This window comes from Elgaria multicarinata, chromosome 11 (assembly GCF_023053635.1).
Source record: "Elgaria multicarinata webbii isolate HBS135686 ecotype San Diego chromosome 11, rElgMul1.1.pri, whole genome shotgun sequence".
In the NCBI taxonomy this organism is placed as follows: domain Eukaryota; kingdom Metazoa; phylum Chordata; class Lepidosauria; order Squamata; family Anguidae; genus Elgaria; species Elgaria multicarinata.
Window position 1 is genome coordinate 47256816 of NC_086181.1, and position 23848 is coordinate 47280663.

General features: G+C 57.4%; 2 protein-coding genes across 3 annotated transcripts; one reads left to right on the forward strand and one right to left on the reverse strand.

The window, feature by feature from the left end:
- The first annotated feature begins 4756 nt into the window (after positions 1-4756).
- Positions 4757-9919, forward strand: PPP1R35 (protein phosphatase 1 regulatory subunit 35). Of its 2 annotated transcripts, none has more exons than XM_063138661.1 (5): positions 4757-4863; positions 6131-6356; positions 7062-7392; positions 8818-8948; positions 9630-9919. In XM_063138661.1, exons 2-5 carry the CDS (start codon positions 6156-6158, stop codon positions 9804-9806), a joined length of 840 nt encoding a protein of 279 aa, XP_062994731.1. In that variant the 5' UTR covers positions 4757-4863; positions 6131-6155; the 3' UTR covers positions 9807-9919. The 2 variants fall into 2 exon arrangements, with proteins under 2 accessions (XP_062994731.1, XP_062994732.1); XM_063138662.1 differs by having other exon boundaries at positions 9633-9919.
- A 271-nt stretch (positions 9920-10190) lies between these two features.
- MEPCE (methylphosphate capping enzyme) lies at positions 10191-20123 on the reverse strand. The gene is given in 5 exon segments (XM_063137234.1): positions 10191-11714; positions 12505-12631; positions 13567-13785; positions 18205-19059; positions 19061-20123. Coding segments are annotated over 5 exon segments (2010 nt in total). The 5' UTR covers positions 19814-20123; the 3' UTR covers positions 10191-11658.
- Positions 20124-23848: the final 3725 nt, after the last annotated feature.

Sequence of the window (23848 nt, forward strand, 5' to 3'; positions counted from 1 at the left end):
TGTAGTCCAACACATCTGAAGAGGAAACAGGTTGGGGAAGGCTTCCTTAAAATAGGAGAAGTGCAGAACCAACCTTACGGCCAGACCTCTGTCTGGCAGAACGGATCCATGGCTGGCGTGGTCTCTCCCCCCCCCCCCGCCCCCCCCACTTGGGCCCTTTCTGCCAAGCTGGGCTAGGAACCACCTTGCTCTGCTGGTCACGACTCTCGTTCTGGCCCAGAACGGTGCTGAACGCTGTACACAGCACGGTTGTCACCAAAAGCCCTAAAAGCTCAGTTCCCCCACCCCACCCCTGGGCCGCTTCCTCAAGCCGTCAGCCAAGTTCCCCCCACTGCTCTGCTCCCCCACTGAGCCCTGCTCCATCTTGACCGCTCCCCCCTGGGCCTGGCCTGGAGTCATGGTGACGGCTAGCCGGCCGGACAGCCAGCCCACCCACCCACGGCCACTACCGTGGCATGTACAGCACCTAGCACCCTGCTGGCCCTAAATCACGGTAGCGCGTGAGCGCCGGGCTTACGCGGGGGGGGGGAATGTTTGCTCTGCCCCCCTTTCTGCTGCAGGCCTCTTTGACTGGAGGAATTAGCGGAGGCTGTGCTGCTCCCGATACAAATTGATTCCAGACAGAGATGGCCGGGAAAGGCGGGCGGCGTTGCGGGGGGGACGGACGGGGACGGTGGTCTTTCGGCTGGCTACTTTGAGTGCTCTATAAAAACCCAACCTGTTTCGAATTATGCCGGCCCTGTTCCCCTCCCACCCAACACCCCGATAAATTTCTAGTCTGCATCCGGACTTGGGGGTGGGGTGGGGAGAAATGATGAGATAGAGGAGGGGGCGCGGGTGTGTCGAAGCCCCTCTTTGTACAAGTTAGGATTCAGGGGTCCGAACAGTGGCCCCCAGATGGCTTCTCGTCATTGGGGGAGGGGGGGATGACCCTCTGCTGATGGCCGCCCAGAGAGGTGGGGGAGGGAAGACGGACAAACACAGAATCAGATCCGGGACGGAGGGGGCGTGCGCCCCCGACACGTCTGCCCAGATGTTCCTCATCTGTCAGCCATCTCGGCGTGTTTTGAATATCTCCATTTATCTCTCCCTGCACCGATACTTAAAATCCTCAGGAGCTGCAAATGGATTTCAGGGGTGGGGGAGAGAAAGGGGCGCAGGGCGGGGAAGTCAAGTCACCTGGGACCCCCCCATATCCCCCCTTGCTCCAGCTCTGTGGGGAGGAGGGGCTGTTCTAGACCTTGTGATCACAAAACCAGACTGCTCCCCCACCCCCTGCCTACAGATCCCCCCCTCCTCCTGTCTGCGAGTCTCCCTAAAGCTGCCATCCCACTGCACCTCCCACCCTGAGGTGCAGCCTCCCTCCTGAGTGGAGGGCCGTGGCCCGTTCCCCCCCCCCCCCCCGGCCACCATCACGAGGGACCCAGGAATCCTGGCCCCTGCTCCCTGCGTCCCTCTCCGTCTGCCAGGCACAGAACCCAGGCGTCCTGCTGCCATCTTCACCCCACCTGGCCAGCTTCCTGCCTCCTCCTTGGGATGAATGGTCCCTTGACCTCTTCCGGTGCCCACCGCCCCCTCCCCACCCAAAGGGCCAGGCCTCCCAGCCCCCCTAACCCTCCCTGTACCACCACACTGCTAATCATACCCTCCCCAAACCGGAAAATTCTTTTGTTCTTCCATTTCTCTAGGGAAGCCCTGATAGGGGAGGGAACCCAGTCAGGAAATTACACCTCGTTTCCCTTCCACTGCCATCTTCGCCAATCCTGGAGCAGATTCTCTCTCCCCCCCCCCCCCCCCCGTCCCCGCTCTCCCTCCACACCCCAGACATTGTTTTGGGGAAACACCGACTTGTTCCCTGAACTTAACTCCACCAAAGCCCCCGGGCGCAGCGCAATTGGCGTCCGCTTCGCAAAGGCCTTGTTTGGCTTGGCAGCTGCTGAAAGGAACAAGGTCCCACCCCCAGCCCCCCCAGCCCCCTCTCAGAATGGGGAGGGGAGGGATTCGGGGAGGGGGGGCAGAAGGCTTGGCTGAGAAGCGCCCACCCCCTTATTTTACTCATTCAAGATAGATGGTGCCAGAAATGCTTGCGTCTCTCCCCGTCCTGCTATGGAGCCTCTTCTGCTTAATCCCAGGGAGCGGCGCTCTGTATATGCACGAAGGTGCTCTTTTTTATGATCACTTTGTGCATTCTGGAGATTGAGCCCTTGGCGCTGCAAAAAGGTTCCCCGGCGAAGCGCCCTCTTTGCCTGTTTTAAGACAGTTACAAAAAGGCTTTCTCTCCCCACTCCACAACTACAAAAGTCCAGTTGTTGTTGTTTTACTGCTGTTTAAAACTTTTAATGCTTCCTGCTAGAGTTTTTAGTTTTGAGCGCCTGTTTATTGATATTTTAATTGCTTGTTTGGTTGTTATTATTGATTTGCTTTTAACTTCGCTTTTCTTGTTGTTCGGTTGTATTTTCCTATTTTTATTCTAAGCCATTTCGGTGGTTGGTTGTTTTTAGAAAAAAAGCATGATATTAATAAAGCCCTGCTGATCACACACACGGACACGGACACACGCAGCCATGGGGTGACGTGATGATTAAGAGACCAGACAGCCTGGTACATGGTAACGAGGGAATTATTTCCACGGGAAGCATCAACTCCGTGAGTGCGACTGTGCCAGGTGTAGTCCAGTGCGATGGACTTCCAGGCCTGGGGAGGGTCCCTAGTTCACTGACACGTCTTGCGTGTGGATGCCCCACCAGATTTAGCTCTTGGCATCTCCACCAAGAAGGACCTTGGTGTTAGGAAGCGCCTCTCTCTGCCCACACGCTTGCAAAGCCGCTGCCAGTGAGAGTAGGGCAACGTGGGCCTGATGGACCAATGCTCTGACTCCTTGTCTTCATCTGTAAAATGGGCCCCGTGGTGGTGGGGAGCATTGTTTGTGCAGATCAAAGCACCGTGTGAACTGCTAGCAACAGCGTTCGCCGCCGCCGCCTTCTTGCAGAGGGCACGGAGGAGCCTCCATCCGAACAGCCACCGAAGCCCCTTTGCGTAAACAGATCTGCCCTCTCGCCTCTGATCACGTTTTCCGTTGCAGTTGGTGACAGAACAATAACCCACCGCAGATGAATGCCTGGCAGCGGCTGGAGGAATTTCCTGAGGGGTGGGTGGGGGGGTGGAGGGAAAAAGAGATATAGTAACGCAAGCCACCAAATAATAGATTTTGCTGACGCTCAGAAATTACAGCAGTGTGCAGGTTTCTCCCCATCAACCGGCCTGCTGCTGCCCCCGTTTCTGGCAGCAGCAGTTGTGTGTGTGTGTGTGTGTGTGCATATCTGAAGCTGAGATACAGGACTCTTGGGTCCTCTCGGGGAGGAAGCAGGCAGCTGGCATTGCTTGCCTGCTGAGAGATCCATGGTCTCCCCCCCCCCCGTGACCTAGAACATCAGCGCACTGTTTTGGGTGTTCTAGGTCCCTGCTGTGCATGCAGAAGGTTCCAGGTTTATTTTATTTATTTATTTATTTATGCCTTTTTATGCCGCCGTTCAGCCAAGAAAGGCTCTCACGGCAGCTTACAAAAGTATTTCTTGACAGTCCCTACCCACAGGCTTACAATCTAAAAGACATGACACAAAAGGAAAGGGGATTGGGAGGGAGGAGGAAAAGGTTTGATCCCTGGCAGCTGCCAGTCAGTGATGACAATACTGGGCTAGTTAGCCCTAGATGGACTCAGGATGAGGCAGTTTTCTCTATGCCTACTTATTAGGATGGTAGTTATTATTTATGATATTTCTACAGCACCCCGTAGGTGAAGCTCTCCGGGCATTTACAAAGATTAAAAAACATTAAAAATTGTGCAAAGTGTAAAACCGTTTACATATGGACACACAGCACACACGCCACAGAGACAACAGAGACGGGTTGTATACGTTTAAGAACAAGTTTAAACACTCAACCCTGATGTCTTCACTGATTTTAAGGGGAACTTATTTCTAAATAACACCCAAAAATAGCGAAGGTGTTTTGACCGTAAGAAAAATTCCAAAATCCGTATTAATGCATCATTTTTATTAAGCCAACCTTGAAAAAAGGTGCACGTTTTGTTGTGGTATTTTGGGTGGCCTAATGAAGGCGTCACACTAAGATGGGTTTTGGAAATGTCCCAAGTAAAGCATAGGGAGGAGGGGGCTGCAGCGACACCCTTGCTGTGGTTTATTCCAGGTTGCTTTAATGATTTATAACAAAAAGCCTCCTGCAGATTTTAACACTATTCCCAACTGGCAAAGGTCGGTTTCGAACCCGCGGCCGCACCTCCCTCTCCCCGCCATCTTGCACCCAGAAAGTGGCAGCTGCGCAGGCGCGGCTTCCCTTCCGGGACGCCATGTTCAACCCAGAGACAGGTTCCCTCCTTTTTCCCCGCCCCACCGCCATGTCGTTGGCTATATAGAGCGTTTCCAGTTCGGCCGCCATCTTGGATTGAAAACGAGGCTAGCCCTGAGTGCGGTCTGCGCCCTTTCAGTGACGTCATCGAAACGCACTCCTTTTATTATGAGTGTAAAGCCGCCCCTCGTTCTCCAGGGGGCGCAGTGGCAGTGCCGCTCTAGGACACCTCTGAAGGGAAAGATTTCTCGCTCTCTACCTTGCACTGGAAAGGGGCTCTTCCATTTCAAACCGGAAGATCCGAGAAGGACTGTGCTGCCGTGAGACTCTATCGCCTCCATGGCTTTAGATAGGGCATTTTCAGGCCGGCGCCATCTTGGATTGGAAACGAGGCTGCTCTTTCCCTTCCCTGTAACCGTCCCCAGCTTTGGACCAGCGGGAAGTAAAAGACTTGAGCGAAGCGGCGGGAGAAGCGGCGGGGCTGGAAACGAAAGGCAGGTGGGTGGGGGCTGGAGGAGGGAGGGAACTGGGGGGAAGTCTGGGAGGGGGCGGGGGCTATGCAAGGGAAGGGGTGCCAGGGGGTCGTGGAAACGAGGGGGAGGGGCGGGCGAAGGGACGCTGCTGGCTGAAAGCTGGCCTGGAAAAAGGAAGGTGCCGAGGCGCTGGCTGGGGGAGACAAGAAACTGCCATCCACAGGCAGGGGTCCTGGAAACTGCCCCCAGGGGCAGCAGTGCAAGGGGGCAGGAGGGTGGGTGGGTGGGTCCTCAGAGCCAGGGGGGCAGGAGAGTGGGTGGGCCCTCAGAGCCAGGGGGGCAGGAGAGTAGGTGGGTCCTCAGAGCCAGGGGACCCTCTCATGCAGTCTTCTGCTTCCCCCCAGCTGTTTCCACGGGAAGGGCCAGGATCTCTTCCCGATCCTCCCAGAGTGCAGGACACGGAATAACGGGCTCAAGTGACAGGAAGCCAGATTCCAGCTGGACATCAGGAAAAACTTCCTGACTGTTAGAGCAGTACCACAATGGAACCAGTGACCTAGGGAGGTGGTGGGCTCTCCCACACTAGAGGCCTTCAAGAGGCAGCTGGACAACCCTCTGCCAGGGATGCTTCAGGGTGGATTCCTGTATTGAGAAGGGGGTTGGACTCGATGGCCTTGTAGGCCCCTTCCAACTCTGCTATTCTAGGATTCTACGAAGCCCAGAAGCGCAGCAGGAGCAGCAGCAGCAGCAGCGCCGCCGCCGCCACAGCCGGCTCCGAGGTCGGCTGCCTATGAGCGCAGAGGCTGCGCTGAGCCCTCCTTCCTGCCCCCACGGCCGGCGGCCTGAGCGGGGCTGCTGCACCTTGAAGAGCCGTGCAGGAGAGAGACGCCTGGCTGGCATCTGGCAAGCGGCTAAAAGAGGCCGCCTGCTCCCGCCCGCAGCCTGCGGGGCCTCTTCTTCTGCCCCCTCCCGCAAACATGCCCGGGGGTGGGGTGGGGTGTTCCTGGAAAGCCCTTCGGGGGAACCGTCGCTGCTGCTGCTGCCCCCGCCCCCCCCCCCCCCGGTCTGTCCGCTCCGACTGCAGAGCCGAAGGGAAACGGCCCCCTCTGGCGGCGGGGACTGGGCGCCTGAGCTAGGAACACCACAGCCTTCCCCAACCTGGCGCCCCGCAGACGTGTTGGACTACAACTCCCATAGTTGTACTCCAACCCATCTGCGGGGCACCAGGTTGGGGAAGGCTGCCCTACACCCTAATCGCAACCCACCCACCCCCTTCTCTCTTATTTCCACAGGAATTACCGCTGGCCTTCTCACCCGATGGCTGCCACCCTCCATCTTCCCCATGGGGACGACCGAGACAGCCTCCCTTGCGCTGCCCCCACGCCGCTCCCGCCCCCACCGTCCCAAAGCCTGAGCCCCGATCCCGAGGTGGCGCTCACCCCTGAGCGCAGCTGCACGGGAAGAGCGGGAGGCGGCATCCTTCGGCGACCGCGGCAGCAGAAACTCCCGCGCAGACAGGTAAATGGCAAACGGGGTGAGTGGGTGTCGAGACCGCCAAATCAGCCGCCTGGTGGCCTGTGGTGGGGGCACCTGTGCGAAACCTCTCGGCGTGCTCTCCGCAGGGAGGGCAGCTTGTTTAGCGGTAGAGCCCCCTGCTTTGCGTGGAGAAGGGCCCAGGTTCGATTTCTGGCAGCACCACCAGGTAGGGCTGGAGAATCTCCTGCCTGAAGTGCTGCTGCTGCCAGTCAGGCTAGAGCAGCCTTCCTCAACCTGGGTCGCTCCAGATGTGTTGGACTGCATCTCCCAGAATGCCCCAGCCAACTGGCTGGGGCATTCTGGGAGTTGTAGTCCAACACATCTGGAGCGACCCAGGTTGAGGAAGGCTGGGCTAGAGGGACCCAGGGCCTGAGTATAAGGCAGCCTCCAAAGTCCCTATGGTGCAGTTGTCCCCTGCCCAGAACGGAAGTTGGGTTAGTACTTAACAGGAACGGTAGTGACAAATTGTTTTAGTGTTGTGACTCAATTCTAGAATTCATTGAACCATAATATCCAAGCATGTACAAAGTTCCTCTCCCCTTCCATCACATGGTGGCTGGAACCACGGCTTCTCTGATGTCTGAAACTGAGAACAGCTGTGCCTCCAGAATCTCGGTTTAGAGATGAAATAATTGCTTCCCCCACCCCACAGCCCTGCTACACGGCCTCCTCGTCTTCCTTTCGCAGGTCCGTTTCAGGCTGGGATCCATTCCCGAGGAGCTCAGGAGGAGCAGCCTGGACCCCTCCAGAGAAGTGGGAAAGGCCCAGAGCATTTCCAGCAGCAGTAGCCCCCCTGTCGCCATCACGCCGAAGACCGAGCCCGGGAGGGGTTCGTCAGGGGACGGATGGCACCAGTCCCCCAATATGCTGACCACTCCCATCCCCCACAGTACGCTTGCGTTGGGGGCCGAGGTGCAGGCGGTGCGAGCACAGGAGTTCGACGCCCGGCAGGCAGCAGAGGAACTGGTGCAGCGCTCTTTCGTCGCCCGTTGTGCCGTGGGAGCTCGGGTGGGCGAGGGTGAGTGGCCAGGAGCAAGGAGGGCTCCGTCCTACTTGGGGAATTTACAGAAGGGGACTGGAAAAACCTGGCCGATGGCCTCTGGTTCTGGCCTGCAGGTGCCTCCTAGGGAAGAATATATTCGGAGCCTCCTCACCAGAAACTGGAAGGTCCATGGCACCAGGCTTTCTTCTCAGTCAAGATAGAAAAGGCAGCCTTGTCCAGCAGCTAGAAAGCTGCAGTAGGGAACTAGGAGAAAAGTCCAAAACCCTGAACAACCGCAGCCAGTCAGTGCAAACCAAGGCTGTTGCACAGCAGGCCCAAACTGGACTTCCTGGGTTCAAAACAGCTATGCATTGGAACCAGTTCCCTAGGGAGGTGGTGGGCTCTTCTCCCACACTAGAGGCCTTCAAGAAGCAGCTGGACAGCCCTCTGTCAGGGATGCTTTAAGGTGGATTCCTGCACTGAGTGGGGGGGGTTTGGACTTGATGACCTTGTAGGCCCCTTCCAACTCTGCGATTCTATGATTCTATGCCTCTCTTCAAAGAATCGCTGAGCTGCAAGGGGCCTCCGAGTCCATCCCGCCGCTCCATGCAGGAATCCACCTTTAAGCATCCCTGACAGAGGGCTGTCCAGTGGCTTGAGCGTTGGGTGGCTTCCTGGCTTTTCCAGGTCTCTCCCCACCCCTGGCTATTCTAAAAGGCTGAAATACGTCTCGTATGTTTAGTTACCAGCGGTAAGAGCTTTAAGGCACAACATGCTGGGATTTCAGCTCACAGCCTTGCCTACCACTGGAATGCAGCCGCCAAGAGCTTCTCCGAAATTCAGTTTGGCCTGATACTGGGCTACATAGGCAAGTGGTCTTGGCTGAGTTGTGCTGCGTTTCTTGATTGCATGGCTTTTTTTGGGCAACGCCTTGGAAATGGCATCGCATGGCGGCAGGAAGGCCAGGCTGGGGCTTTTGCAGCGTCCTGCCAAAGAGAATATGGGTGTTTCAGGGGAGGGAACGGACTCCTCTACCAGCAGCAGGGCCCTTTTGGTGCTGGCCCTGGCAGGGCTGTGGAATGACCTCTCCAGAGATGTCCACTAGGCAGCCTGGCTTCTTCAGCCCAACTGGGGCGGTCTCTGTTGCTGCACGGCCGGGTCACGTTAGGCAATGGGTTGGACGCACACTGAGTTAGTAGCACTCAATGAAGTCCCATTGGTTTTAATAGGAACTGGGTTATGGCTGGGTTTTCACATCGTTCAGTGGAACCAAAGTGAAGGGGGATCCTGTCGCTTTCTGTCTAGTATGCCGCTATATTGCTTCTTAAGAGCTGAATGTTTTCATGGAAGCATTTCAACAACACCAACCCCCCCCCCCCCCCGTCCTCTGGCAGGATGCAGCTTCTGTCCCCCCCCCCCCCCCGCTACCTGCTTCAGGCCCACCTGACTCTGATCTTACAGGTATGAACATTCCTCGAGACCAGCAACTTTATCAAGGTCTGGTCAGCCTGCACGTGCCGGAGGAGGAATTGCTCAGCTCAGCTGTGCAAGAGCAGCTCCTGCTCGTCCGGCACCGCACCGAACCCCGGAAGGTGAGCTCTTGTCCCTTTGAGGATGCCACAGACCTGAGCAGGAGCCTTGCCCCGCTGCAACTGCATCACAGGATAACATGGAACAAAGCCCCCACTGTTACACTGGGGCTTATGTGGGCATCTACAACGAGGGAAGAGAACCGGTTAGCCACACACACACACACATACTGACCTTGATCCATGCACATCAACTGAGGGGGCAGAGACCAGCACTGTGGGTCAGCTGGGGGGCACAGCGAGGCCAGTACATACTCCCATTGCGGCAGGCAGATTTAAACCTCCCTGTTCAGTTCGCCACAGCGGGAGAAAAGATTGGGGGTGGGGGGGGTGGGGAGTTCTCATCTTTGATGAGCTGCTGATCCGAGAGAACAGCTTCTCTCTGCCTGGCGCCCCTCGCAGTTCCTTCGCCGTTTTGGAGGCCAGAAATTCCACATGACAACTTGGGGCGCTCCAGATGTGTTGGACTACAACTCCCAGAATGCCCCAGCCAGCTCTGCTGGCTGGGGCATTCTGGGAGATGCAGTCCAACACATCTGGAGCGCCCCAGGTTGAAGAAGGCTGGTATAACAGCAGAGAGGGGGTGTGTGGTTTACCTGGGAAGTAGAACACCGCGGAACGAGAGGCCTCAGTGGCTGGGGAATGGGCTCCTCATAACCCGTCTCTCCCCCCCTCCCCCTGCAGCAGGAGCTGGACTGTGCAGGCCCCGATCTGCTGGCGTTCTACCACCCAGAGGAGTTGTTCACAGAGAGCCCCTTCCTGGAGGTAGAGGGGCTCCCGGCCCTCAAGCTACAACCCCGGACACGGGATCCAGCCACCACTTTCTTCATGTACCGGAAGCTGCAGCAGTGGGACAGTTGAGAGAGGGAGTGGGCGCAGGTGCCTCCGACGCTGCGGCTGGTGCCCCCCCTCCCCCAAAACGGGACTTGGACTGCCTTGCAGAAGGCTATTTACTCAGAAGGAATCCCTTTGCCCACCCCTGTGTTTTTATACATAAACCGTCATTGCAACCAAGACCTGTGGTTCTCTCCTCGCCCCGCCCTCCATCACTGCTTGAAGGGGAGATGGGCAGCGGAGGGCCTTTAGCCTCAGTAGCAGGGGGTCACCTTGCAGGGGTGTCGTCGGCTTGGTTAGCCACACAGTCCCTGGAGCAGGCTGCAGCGTTCCACAAGGCTGGCTTTGACTTTTGGGTCTGCCTGCTGCCCTCCCCTGACCTCCTGTTTCTTACATAAACCAGGACAGCAGTTGGTAATAATCTGTAGGCTTTTATTTATAGAGAGAATCAACTTTTTTTTTTAAAGATAAAACTGCAGCTCGAACAGGATCCCCTGGCTACTACGGAGGTGGGCAGGACAGGTGTCCTCCTTTGAGCCCTCTAAGAGGCAAACAGCTCAGAAGAGAGGCTTCCTTATCCCTGGCATCATAACCAGAAAGTAGTGGAATTTGTGTGTGTGTGTGTGTGTGTTAGGGAGCTTGACTTGCCCCTTTCCTCGGGTGGATCAGACAAACCCCTCAAAGACTAGCAGGTAATGTGAAGTTGGGACTAGAGCCCGGTGCAGCCTCTCCTCCTCCAGCCATCACAAAGGATGCAGAGCTCAGGCCCCCCCCCCCCCCCAAAACAACGTTTGCTTGTGTTCTGGGTCAGAAGAAACGGTCCCCAGCTAGGCTGTGTTTCTGCTAGCCCCGGTTCCACACAGGCACATCCTCCTCCAAGAAGAGATGGTTATGCAGTTCAGGTGGCAGAAAGGGGGGGGGGGGGTGTCTCTAGAACAGGAGCAAACACCTGTACAGTCAAACCAACAGGCTGCTGTCCGGGCCGGCTCCTCTGCTGAGCCAGGGCGAATGTGAGACCCAGACAATGAAAGGAGGGCCCAGGCAGGCCGTCCTGAGAGCAGGCTGCCGCCTGGCCCAGTTTTCCCTCCTCCCCCCAACAGGCAGAATGCCTTAAGCTGACAGCCCCTCAACTAGATCTGCACATGCAACCCACTTGCCCCAAGCCGACATTTCAGGCAGTAGAGAGGAGAACCCAGAGGACCAAGGGTTGACCTGTTTGCAGGTAAAAGCGCCCTGCCCCTTTTTCACAGGAACAGGGAGGCGGAAGGAAGCAGCAGTACCAGCTATGGCAAGGAGGGCGCGTCTGCCAGGAAAGAGGTCGGCCCGTGGTCTTGGCCTGCTGGGCGAGACGCCCTGTGTTACAGATCCCTTCCCAGCCTCCCTGACGTGGGTCTGGCGGAAGCAGGTTGTGATCTTCTCTTTCCCCTCCGCTTGAGGCAGAGAGCGCAAAGCGCTTGGGATTGGGGGTTGCTTCGTATCCGCCGAGAATTCAGAAGGAAAGGGGTGGGGGGAGAGCCGCCTTCAGACAAAGAAGGACGTGCACCCCACCTCCGGGGCACTGCCTCACCCGGGAGGGCACGGCTCGCCCGCCACCCCGCCAGCAGTAGCTCAGGCTCGGCTCCGAGCGATCCCCAGGTGTGCTGCTCTTCGCCGCCGTCCGAGGATAATCCAAGGTACTCGAGGCAGGGCCAGGGGAACAGCCCCAGCTTGCTCTGTCCCACCTGGGCGAGAAGGCTCCGCTCGCCCTCTCAAAGCGCCCCGCGTTCCTAGGTGGGAGGGCGCGCCAGTCCACCTCCCCAGCAAGCGGCCATGGCAGATCAAGGAAGGAGAGGTGGGGGGCAGCCTGGGACCACTGGCGCATGAGCCAGGGCAGAGTTCCTCAGTGTGCTCCAGGGCGCTGGGCCTTGTGGAAGAGATAGATGGGGCGCTGGAAGCCTGTGGGGAGAGCCCAGAGAAGAGGCAGCGAGTCAGGCACCTGGGGAGACCCACAGCTTTGCCTACGGAAACCCCTCCTCTTCCCACCCCACCTCAAGACCCAGGATCCCCTGATTGAAGGAGCCTGGCATTGCATTTCCAAAGCAGTCCGCTTGCCAGCTCCGGTCACCCCTGAAGAAGCCCACTGCAAATATGCACAGGAGGCAAAGCTACTGAGGTCCGAAACAGAGGAGGGGGAACGTTCTGAAACACTTCCTTGGGACAACAAGGGGTGCAAAGACCTGCCACCGCCGGGTTTATGACAGCTCCCCTGCCTGTGCAGGCCTGTATCTGAATGGGGGACCCCCCCTTTCCCTCTGGGGCAACTGAGGGCAGGAGGAGGGTGGGGGAATTCTGTGGGTGACAGCAGCTCTAGAGCACCCTCTGGTCCTCCTCTCTCATCGTCCCTGGGAACTCAGGCGGGGGGAGGGGGGGGCTATGAGGAGCACGTTTGGCCCATTCGCCACTCCCAACATGCACTGGGGTCTGCGTTGTAGAGCCTGGTACATGGCAGGGGATGTCGATCCCACTGGATTCCTGCTCAGCCCAACCCCGCCCCCCAATCTGTTTAACCCTCTGGGTCTGTCGCAATTTAGCTGAAGGCCAGGCCGAGCCCAGCCCAAGGCTTGAGGAGTCCTTCCCCTCATGGTGAGACAACCAACTGGCACTGAACGACAGCCCTCTATACCCGAACGCGCTTGGAACCAACGTTTTCAGTTCTGAGGCGCCTACCCTAGAGGAGCCCCATTACCTTTTGATGTGTTCCTCGGCATGGCCACCAGTTCGTAGCTGGAGAAGCCAACTTCAGATGAAGTCAGGTAAGAGGGGAACTGGTCGGGTTTCAGCTTGATCTGGTGGTAATGTCTGCATATCGTCTCCTAGGAAAGCGAGAGAAGAACGGACGTCAGAAACCACAGGACAGAGTCGCCATTATCTCACGTGCCCAATCCTGAGACGAGAGCGCCAGAGCTTAAAACGGGACTCGGGCAGTGCTTGGCCCCAGAATGCGTGCAGCAGGCTGGGAAAACCGCGAGCATGTGCAGAGTGCACAACTCGCCTCACCCCCTTCATAACTGGGATTGGAGCGAGGGGGTTCCAGACTTCAGGACCTTTCGTTTCTGTGGAGACAGCGGCTCTCCACGGCTGATCTAACCCAGTAGCATGAAGCCCAGTAGCGAAGAGGGACCGCGAGGGAGCGACACCCATCAGAGCGAGGTCTTCCCACCACGGCAATTCTCCTTGTTTATTTATTTAAGCATTTTTATGCCGCCATTCAGCCAAAAAAGGCTCTCATGGCAGCTTAGAAAAGTATTTCTTGACAGTCCCTGCCCACAGGCTTACAATCTAAAAGACACGACACAAAAGGAAAGGGGATTGGGAGGGAGGAGGAGGAGGGGGGAAAGGAAAGCAAATCCTCCTTTGGGGTCCAGTCCCAAGGGGTGCGTCAGTTGTACGGAATGATCCTGGCCAGCCCCTCCCCTCAGCCCCGCCTATGTCCATCTCCCCACTCCCACCACCCACTGGTGTCCCGGAACACGGCTGGGGCCCGCGGGGAATCCGGCGCTGTAACCAGCACAGGCCGCTTCCGAGGAGGCCTGAGCTGCTCCGGCTGGACAGCGACCTCACTGCTGCCCCGAGCAACGTGGCCAGGGCTTGAACCGAGGGCAGGGCGCACAGTGCCGCCCTCTGCACCGGCTAGCAGGACCAGGAGGAGACCAAGACCAAGGCTCTACCCCGCTGAGAGGAAAGGCGGCTTGGCGCCGCCTGCAGCAGTGACCCCGTCGCGGAACCACCCCCGCCCCTGGCCACTCACCGTCAGGTTCTTCCTCTTTTTGTAGGAGGACCAGGCCTGGGGCTCGAGGACCAGGATGCCGCCGGGCCGCAGGTGGCGGAAGAAGCGCTTGAAGAGTCGTTTCAGCCCTTCGTCGCCCCAGTTGAGGTGCACCCACTTGGTGAGGCTGAGGCAGAGGATGACGTCGTACTCCGGCTTCTGAGCTTCCAGCAGCTCATCGCGTTCCAGCACATAGTTGCCCTGCCGGGAGACATGGGGAGGCTGAGTGCCAGGCCACGCCCTGGACTGCCCCCAAGGAGCACAAAGCCCCAGCCTTCAGCCCCCTCCCCAGGCCCCGTTGGCAATTTCCTCCCCAGCAAAGCCACGTACAATCTCACGGGATGGCAGACGCTGAAGGGGACCGGCTCTCTGTGGAGAACTGGGACCAAGCAGGGCACAGCCCCACCCCACCCCACCCGAGGCTGTAGAACCACCCACAATGCCAATCTCTTCGGCAAAACCCAGGCTCAGAACCCTGCAGAGCACGGGAGGAAGGCATGACGCACACGTGCACCTGCCAAGGGGTGCATGGCACTGCGGACCTCGGGCAAGCCCGTCCAGCAGGAATAAGCAGGAGAGAAAAGGCCCTCAAAGTGATTTATACGTGCCCAATTTGTTCCAGAACAGAATTTCTTCTGCAGGGCTAATATAGAAGCACATTACAAATATTTGTAGAACTCCACACACAACCTTTAAAAATGTAAATATATATATATATATATATATCAAAATTGGCTTGTTAGGGGAAACGGGCATTTTTAAAAACTTCTTAAAAGGCTGTTTATGTTTAAGCATGACCCTGTTCAGGCGACACACTAAGCCACGGTTAAGCCTTTTGAGCTAAACGTTATGGTGAAGCATGTCGTGGGAACCCTTCCTAACCATGGTGGCTGCATAACTACGGTTTAAACACGCTCACTAAGCCTTTGCTGCGAAAGGGTGAGCGGCCGAACCAGGGCTTGGTGTGTTGTCTGAACAGGCCCTGTGTTTTTGTGTGTTCCTAGATTGCCTCTGAAGAAGGAATTTTGCTCCAAAATACGCTGGGTCAACATAAATCCCTTTATTTATTTATTACATTTTTATACCACCCAATAGCCGAAGCTCTCTGGGCGGTTCACAAGAGCGGTTTCTCTCCTGCTTATTCCTGCATTCAGGACCTCCTTCCCTTTTTGATTTTAAGCATGCCAACAGTGCAGATTTCCCCCCCACCCCCCCCCACATACCTACCCCCGGCCTTTCCCTCAGTGGCGTGGTGACTATGAATTTTACCTTGGCCAGTCATGACAGCCCTGCTGCCTCCCGCATTCAAGAGGCCTTCAAGAGGCAGCCGGACAACCCTCTGTCAGGGATGCTTTAGGGTGGATTCCTGCATTGAGCAGAGGGTTGGACTGGCCTTGTAGGCCCCTTCCAACTCTGCGATTCTGTGATTCTAAATTGTTTTTAAGCTCCCACACAACCATAGCAAAAAAATCGGGGCATGCTTGGAAGACGGCCAAGGAGGGTGGGGGTGGACCTGGCTGAAGCCCTGCAGATCTGGTCCTTGACACCTCAAGGGGTCAGCTTTGCTTCAAGGCCAGTGTGGTCAGACGGGGGTGGGGGGATGGTTTTGTATCTTGGTGGCAATGAGAGTGCACAGCATGGGAGGAGGGGGAGGCACGCAGCTGTAAACAGTAAAGCTGCCCCTCCCTCCTCATTTTATCTCCAACACCAGCCTGCAGAGACAAACAACTCAGCAATTTTCAATACCTTGTTAGACAGCCTGCAGGGGTGGGCTGAGGGGTCAACCTCATCCCAGAGCAAATGGGAGAAATATTTGCAGAGCAAGTGGGCCAGCTGGAAGCCACCGGCCTGCTCGAGGGGAGGGGGGCAGGAAACTACCTAGGATTCACACCTGTGTTCCTGGCAAGGCAGAGACAACCCCCCAAGTTGCTTGGTGGCTGCACAAAGCAGCTGCTCCCAGACCGGCACAGGAAGGCCAAAGGCTTTCCCAAGCCACTTCGCACACGCTTCGCCCCCCCCTCTGTACACAGAGAACGGTGCCCCTTTGAGGGCGTCCTCTGCTTCGTGCTGCAGCGCAGCGGGCAGCCCGGAACCACCCTGGCATGCGCCTCGGAGGAGCCAGCCACGGCTCCGGGACCAGCGCTCCTCTCGCCTGCTTGCTTCTCCCGCCTGCGCTGCAGGCCTGCGCTCGAGGGACGCTCTGACAGGGCTCCTGGCTCACTCCAAGCAAGCGACCAGACAGCTGCAGCAGGGCGGCTTGGTTTTGGCTTTGGTTTTTTAAAAAAACTGCCTCCGAGAGAACCCAGGAGTCCTGCGTGACCAACGCTGCCTTCGGCACAGGGTGGGGCGAGGGGGCGCCTGTGCTGCTGGAACAGCTCCCGGGACGAAGTGCGACTTCCAGGGCACCCACCCTGGCTGTGCTGGCAGGAGCCAAAGGCAAGGCAGGCACTAGCCCCGCTATCAGAGGGGGAGCCTTGATCTTGCCTGCTAGCCCAACCCATCCCGGTGGTCAGGAGAGGCGACAACTCCAAATCAGCCGAGAGCAAAACCACCTGAAAGACACAAGGTCGCTGGCGGCAGCCCCCACCCCCACCCCACCCCTCGGCCTCTCCTGGCTCGGCCCCATCTCAGCTGCTCTCGGCCTCCTGCCCCGCCCCGCCCCCACAGCCTCACCTGGGCTGCAACTCTACCTGCAGCACTCCTCTGCCAATATATTTATCGTTATTAAGCTGGTTCATTAATATGGTTAACGTTTAAATATTTTTGTTGTTGTTCTCTTACTTTATTGTCCTTTGAAGTTTTTTTTAAAAATAGTTGTGAAGTCTAACGATCAGCTCAGCAGTTTATATATGTGTGAGATGTATATCTATCCATCTACCACAGCCTTCCTCAATCTGGTGCGCTCCAGATGTATTGGACTGCATCTCCCAGAATGCCCCAGCTGGGGCATTCTGGGAGTTGTAGTCCAACACATCTGGAGCGCCCCAGGTTGAGCAAGGCTGAAACCACAAGTGCCCCCTGCCCCCATATTCTCCATCCCTGTTGGCCTCGCAAGGGAGGGGGGCACAAGTGCTTTGAACGCTGGGACACAACGCTCTCCTCCCACCTGGACTGGCAAGAACCAAGGCTGCAGGGGGCCACCACCAAGCAGGAAGACCCTCAGTCCATCTAACCAAGAAGCTCTGTCTGATCTGACTGACAGAGACTCTCCCAGCAGCTGCTCCTCGAAGGTCCTTGAACTGGAGATTGATCCCAGGACCTTCCACACACCAGTCACAGGCTCTACTCTTAAACAATGGGCTTGACTCAGTTTGGACCTGAGGAAGTTCAGGACACACTTCACGTAACAATGGGGGACACCCTCACCAAACAGTTACTGGCAAAAGCAGCTCACCCCTGAAACAAAATTTCTGGCAGGGCTGACAGGATTGAGACACAAATATCCCCTGGGTGGGGTGGGGGCAATTATGTGCAACACCTGCCTGCCTTTCTGTGGCACACACCCACCCAGCAGGAAAAAGAATGCGGAATCCAACACAGAGGAATAAGCGTCTGTTTTGCACGCTGGCTCCAACACAAAGTGGTATCAGAGCAGAGGTGCCACACCAAGATAAAGGGTACAAAGCCCTTCAAAAACACACAGACACCACCGAAGGAGAACGCCAGGAGAGCAAACCAGCATCAGACCTGGCAACCGGATTTATTGCAAGCTTGACCATTTACAGCGCCCCTTCACAGATAACTAGGTTAGTATCCCTATTAACCTAGTTATCTGTGCAGGGGAGGAAAAGGGTTCTACAACCCTGAGCCTGTGAGAGTTACCCCAACCTCACTGACATCCTCCTGAAGGAAATTCTGCAAGACCACCCAGGACCCCCATCAGTTCCCACGACTTGAGAGAAATGCTGTTTTCATACGGGGCCCAAAGAGTCTTTTCCGTGTTCTTTGGTGGGCCTAAACATCCAGCGACCCAGAAACGCTACGCTACCGTGAGCCAATCTCGCCCGGCCTGCACCTGTCCCCTGTAGAGGGAACTGGGGGTGTCACTCATATGCCAGCCTCACCCTCCCACCCCAGGCCAGGCCAATGGCGTCCCAGCATGCCTCCAGCTCATCCAAGGATGCCCATTCAGAGGAAGCTGCACCTTTCATTAGCTCCTCCCTTGCAACTCTGATGGGAGTCCAGTCCACCAGCGGCCCTGGCTGCCCCGCCCCAAGCCCCACCCAACCCATGCCAGACCATTATTCCTTAAGGGCATGTCTGTGTCTACACATGTCCACCGGCTTCACAGACAAGCCCCAACTCCAGGCCTGCTGACGAATGCTGGGAGGCTGAAGGAAGGGACCGGGAAGGCAGGAGAGAAGCTGCAGCAGTTCCAGCCCCAAGCGCATCAGCATAGATGCGCCTCCTGCCAGCCACCTTGGAAGGCGGAGCCAAGAGGCCAGACCCGCCTCCTCTTGCGTAGCCCTCTGCTCCAGAGCAACTCATTCCCACCCAAGCCAGCAGACTGCCCCATCCAGAAGCAGACTAGGCCCGGGCTCAAATCGAGCGGCCACAGGCCAGGCAGGACACGGCTGGGTGCGGATTTCACCTCGCCCAGTGGATCTTCTCTCGCCTTACCTTGACAAAGATGACATTGTTGGGGAAGACCGTGGCATCGACCCCTTCCTGGGGCACCCTCGGGGCGGCGATCGGCCCCCGGCTGGCCATGAGAGAGGCGGGAAAAGTCTTCTTGGCACGCCTGGCCCCCTCGCCGTCCCCGTGGCCGTCCGGCGGCTGCTCCTGAATCTCCTGGGAAAGGTAGTGGCGGATGTTCTGGCGAGCCGAGTGGATGAGGGACCCGTCAATGTCCACTCCCACCATTCTGGTGGGGTGCCACTTCCTGGCTACGCTCAAGGTGAGGTGCCCCACGTTGCAGCCCACGTCCAGCACCTCCTTGCCCTGGAACCACTCCGGCTTCATCACCCGCAGCCGTGAGTCCTCGCAGTTGGGGTTGCGGTAGCCGTAGTATTTGCAGTAGTTGCCGTACTGGAACTTGCGCTGGGCCTGCCGCTGAGGCTGCGGTTGCGTGGACGCCGCCGGGGGGTGGCGGCACCGCGGCACGCTGCGCCCCCTGTCTGGGCTGCTCCTGCCCGCCTGTGCGTTGGGCCCAGCGCCCCCCGGGTGCCTGGCCCCTTCCGATTTGCTACAAGTCCTGCGCCTCTTACGGTGGTGGTGGTGGTGGCGACTGGCGGAGAAGCTTGCTGGAGGGCCGGTGGGCGTGATGCACCTGGAGGCCTGCTGCTGGCTCTGCTGCGCGTCCCCGCCTGCGGGCAGCAGAGGGGACACCACCTCGTCCCTGCAGTTGATGGCCGTGTTGAGTTCGTAGGGCTGCGGGGCGGCCCCGTTGCAGGTCTTCTGGCACGACTTGCACGACGAAGAGGAGGAGGAGGAGGAGGAGGCCGTGGCGGGCTTGCCGCCGCTGCCGCCACCCCCCCTCCACGGCGCCCACCCCGCGCTGCGCCCCTCGGTGGCGGTGGCGCTTGCGCCCGGTTTTGATGGGGGAGGCCAGCACCGGCGGGTCCTCCTGGGCGTTGTTGAGGCTCAAGGGGTCGGTGATGTCCTTGGGGATGAGGATCTCCACCGGGTCGCGGCCCTTGGCGGGCAGCGGGGACGACTTGGGGGTCTCGGCGTTGAGGGCCTGGTTGACTTCGTCATCCATGAGGCTGTTGAGGTTGAGGGGGTCGAAGATGTTGCCGCCCAGCAGGAACTCGGAGGGCAGGACCGGGTCGCACTCGGAGTTGATCCGGCGGCGGCGCTTGAAGGCCGGGTGCTTGAAGCCCCCCACGTTGCAGCTGTTGCGCCTCTTGCCCCCGCTGGGGGCGCGCGGCGGGGCGGGCGGCTGGAAGCCGTTGCGGGGCCGCTGGAGCTCAGCCGCCGCCGGGGCCCCCCCGGGGCCCTCCTGCTCCTGCCCCTCCTCCTGCTCCTCGGGCAGGGCCCCCGCGCCGCCCCCTCGGCGCTGCCCCACCGGCGGGAAGGCGCGGGGCAGCAGCTGGCGGGCCGGGGGCACGTCCCCTCCGCTGCCCCCGCCGGCGCCCGCACGCAGCTGCTGCCCCAGGGGCACGTCCCCCGCGCCGCCGCCGCCGCCGCCTGCTGCTGCTGCCGCCGCCGCGGCCCTGGCCGGGGCCTTGAGGGGCGGCGGGGGCGCCGGCACCAAGAAGGTCTCCTTGTCCGTGGCCATCTCGATCATGCCTCGCGGGGGCCGGAGGGGGGATCCGGGGCCGCCGCCGCCGAACTGCCCTCGCCTCAGGCTGCGCTCGAGGCGCTCGCTCCTCCTCCCCCCCTCCTGCGCGTGCGCCTTTGGGCTCCCCGCTCGTGCGCAGGCTCGGGCGCTTCCCCGCGCGCAGCCGCAGTGCTCCTCCCTCGCTCGAGTCAGGTCCCGGCGCGCAGGCGCGTAGCCATGCCACCACCACGGTTCCGACGCGCCTCCTTCGCTCCTAGCGCATGCGCGGCCCAGAGCGCCACCAAAGGAAGAACGCTTCGCGCCTCCCGCTTTCCCGCGATGGCAAGCTCCCCCTGCGACGGGGACTTATATACGCGGAGGGTGGGGTCGCCGAAAGACACGCCTCCTTCGCGCCGCCGAGGCCAATCAGGGCTTGGCGTTGACACCACCCGCGTGGATTTATAACCAATTGAAACCTTCCCAAGTCGGAGCTCCAGAAGCCTCCGCCCCCGTCTTCCTCCCGCCTCCTTATTTCCACTCAAACCAATGGATGGACGGGGCCTGGAGCGGTCTTAACCAATGAAAGGTCAACACTCGAAACTAATTTTCTCCAAGGTGTGGGTAAGGGTCCTTGTTAGTACAGGGCGATCCTAATCACACGCCTGTGGCAGTGTTATTTCAGGCTGCAAACGCCACAAAAAGGCCAAGTAGATACATTTTTCCTGACTGAAATCATTAATAAAAACTTCGCATTATAGAGCACAAGCTGGCCAAGGCGGAAAATTAGTCCACAAAAGCTAGCCATTGTTTTTTCCAGGCATTGATTTAGTCTACTAAGTGAACCTCACGGGTCTCAGCTGAGGGGAAACTTTGCCCTTTAAAAAGTATTGTAAGACGCCTGTCTTTAGACTATAGACTACGCAGAAAGGTGCTGAGGAGCCACTGCATTCTGCCTTTTGTGAATTTTTTTTAAAAAAGCAAAGATCCTTTTCTTTCTTTCTTTTTTTTAAAAAAAGGATCCCAATATGGACAGTTGTCAAGGGTCACATGGCTTCACTTCCCTTGCCGACGTGCGCAAAGCACCCTGGGACATGTAGTTTCCGAGGCATAGGACCAGGACTTTGCGCATGTACTGAAGATCCCCCCTCCCTCAAAAAAGAGAGAAAAAACCTCTTCGCGCAGGCGCATCAGTTTTGTAAACAGACCAGACTCTCCTCCACCCCACAATACAAAAGAAACCCTTTTTTCTCTTATGCGGAGGGTTTATGTACTTGGGCAAAGGAGTCGCTGCACGTCTGGGGCGTTTTGTCTTTGTAGTCATGGGAACTGGAGAGCCTCTGCTGAAAATCCCGGCCCTCTTCCCAGAAGGATGGTGGGTTCATTCGAAGTAAGAATAGCCCAGGAAGCTGCCTTAAACCGAATCAAAACCATTGGCTCATGTAGTCCAGTATCGTCTTTGAGTGTCGGCGTTGCCTTTCACCTGCTGCTACCTGATCCTGCCGGGGGTTGAACCTGAGATCACCGTTTCCTGTTACCTGCTCCCCCCTTTTGCCTTGGGGGGGGGGGAAGAGAGAGATGCACCAACTCCTCTTCCAGTGTGGATGTAAACATTTTTGTTCTATTTATTTATCCATTCCAGAAATTCTGTTCCAGAGGTTACTGCGTAAGTCTGTTGCAGGCAGACCAACACATTTAGGGCACAACCCTATGACTGTTTAGACAGAAAAAGAAGTCCTACAACTCCCAGCATTTCCCATGGCATCCCCACCCCTGGTCTAAATATGCATAGAATCATAGAATCGCAGAGTTGGAAGGGGCCTACAAGGCCATCGAGTCCAACCCCCTGCTCAATGCAGGAATCCATCCTAAAGCATCCCTGACAGGTGGTTGTCCAGCTGCCTCTTGAAAGCCTCTAGTGTGGGAGAACCCACAACCTCCCTAGGTAACTGATTCCATTGTCATACTGCTCTGTCCTGAAACTTATGTCAATAGATTTTGGGGGGCATGATGAAATGGAGCTTTAGTATGGTGCTGGGTTTAGAATCATAGAATACCAGAGTTGGAAGGGGCCTACAAGGCCATCGAGTCCAACCCCCTGCTCAATGCAGGAATCCACCCGAAAGCATCCCTGACAGAGGGTTGTCCAGCTGCCTCTTGAAGGCATCTAGTGTGGGAGTACAGCCCACCACCTCACCAGGCAACTGATTCCATTGTCGTTCTACTCTAACAGTCAGGAAGTTTTTCCTGATGTCCAGCTGGAATCTGGCTTCCTTTAACTTGAGCCCGTTATTCCGTGTCCTGCACTCTGGGAGGATCGAGAAGAGATCGATCCTCCCAGAGTGAGGATCGCGCCCTTATTCTGGCAGAAGCTATCGGGGACGCTGAAAACTCATGCCAGAAATAAACGTGTTTTGAGTTTTAAGGTGCCCCAAGACTCTCTATTTTAGGAATACAAAAATAAACTCCTAAGTTCATTTCAACCAGAACCCAGTCGTCGTCGTCGTCGTCCCCCCCCCAAAAAAAGGCTGTTGCGGGGTAAACGGACGCCGTAAGAGCTCGGGCTGCCCGAACCGCCTCTCTTAGCTCTGCCTTTCAACCGCAGTGTGATCTGCAGCCATTTAGCAGGTGATCGCAGCTTTCATCTTTCCATTTCCCCAGGCCTTTCTGGGCGCACTCCTACGCTCGTGATCCGCCTGCTAAGGGGCTGCTGCTGCAGCGTCCCCAACCCTGGTGCCTTCCGGAGGGGTTAGACTCCATCTCCCAATGCTGGCTGGGGGATACTGGGAGTTGGAGTCGTCGTCCCCCTCCGGAGGGCACCAGGTTGGCGGAGGCTGCGAGTCCTCTGGGGCTTACTCGCGAGTAAGCGTGCAACACCCCCGACGGGGCCCTTTTACGGCAGAGGAGGCGGTGCAACCTTCCCTTGCAGGGCGGCAGGGGGCGAATCCGCCTCCGCCTGACGCCGCGTGGGGTTTGCGTTTGGCTTGCCTCCAAGTGCGCAGGTCCGTGGCCCGCGCCCTGCCTTCCTTAAGATTCCAAAGCCCCGGGACTTCCGAGCATGCGCAAAGCGGGGCGCCGCCGACATTCCATGAGTCATCCGTACGATATAGTCCCTAACGCAACGAGGACCCGGATTGAGTTGGGGGCGCGTGCGCAGTCCGGCTTTCGCGCTACAGCGCCGTTGTTGGGTGAGGCGCGCGCCGCGGCGGTGTCTTTTGGCGCGAGCGGGGTGTGGGTGTGGGTGTGTGGCAAAGCGCCTGTAAAAGGCCTTGAAGTGAGGTGGCTAGTGCTGCGGGCTGGGTTAAAAAAGGAAAGAAAACCTTTACTCGTGAGGTATCCGTGATAGAAAAGGCTTCTTTTTTTACCTCATAAAACAAAATGAGAGAGTGCCTTTTGTCTATATATGACGAAAGGCACTACCTCAGCATCCTGTCTGTATAGGTAAAGTTCAAAAGATCCTGGAATGATGATGACATCAGAGTTACGCACCTACAAAATCACATTTGGTTTTACCTCATGAAAGGCTCCGCTGTCTCCTGGGTAGTTCATGCATAAACAGTAATAAAAAGCAAATGCTGAAATTAGCGCACCCCCCAACTCCTGCCAAAGTGTTCGTGTCATTTTGAGGAAATCCCACTTGATGGGAATATTGACCCTATAATTAATATTTACCTCATAAAGTTAAGCTCATTTACTGGAAGCTTTCTGTCCTACAACCCTAATAGGAGCCCTGCCTGGTTGTCAATCCAAAAAAGATTGAAAGAGGAACGTAATACACCCACACACAAATACAATTATATATGAGCTCATCTCATTGAAATCACGCCTGTGTGTGTGTGAGAAGCAAAAAAAGGCTAGTGAAATTTAGCTCAAAAGAGCACACCTAAAGCCCACGGTTTCCCTCCTGCGGCGTTGCAAATGCTAATCCCCAGGCCAAGGAGGGAGCACAGGGTTTCCAGCAGTCATGGAGGCCCCCCACCCACCCTGCACTCCCTGGCTTCCAGTGACCAATCTCCGGTTGCTATCTGCCAGGTCTGCAATCCCCCCTCCCTTCGGCCACATACT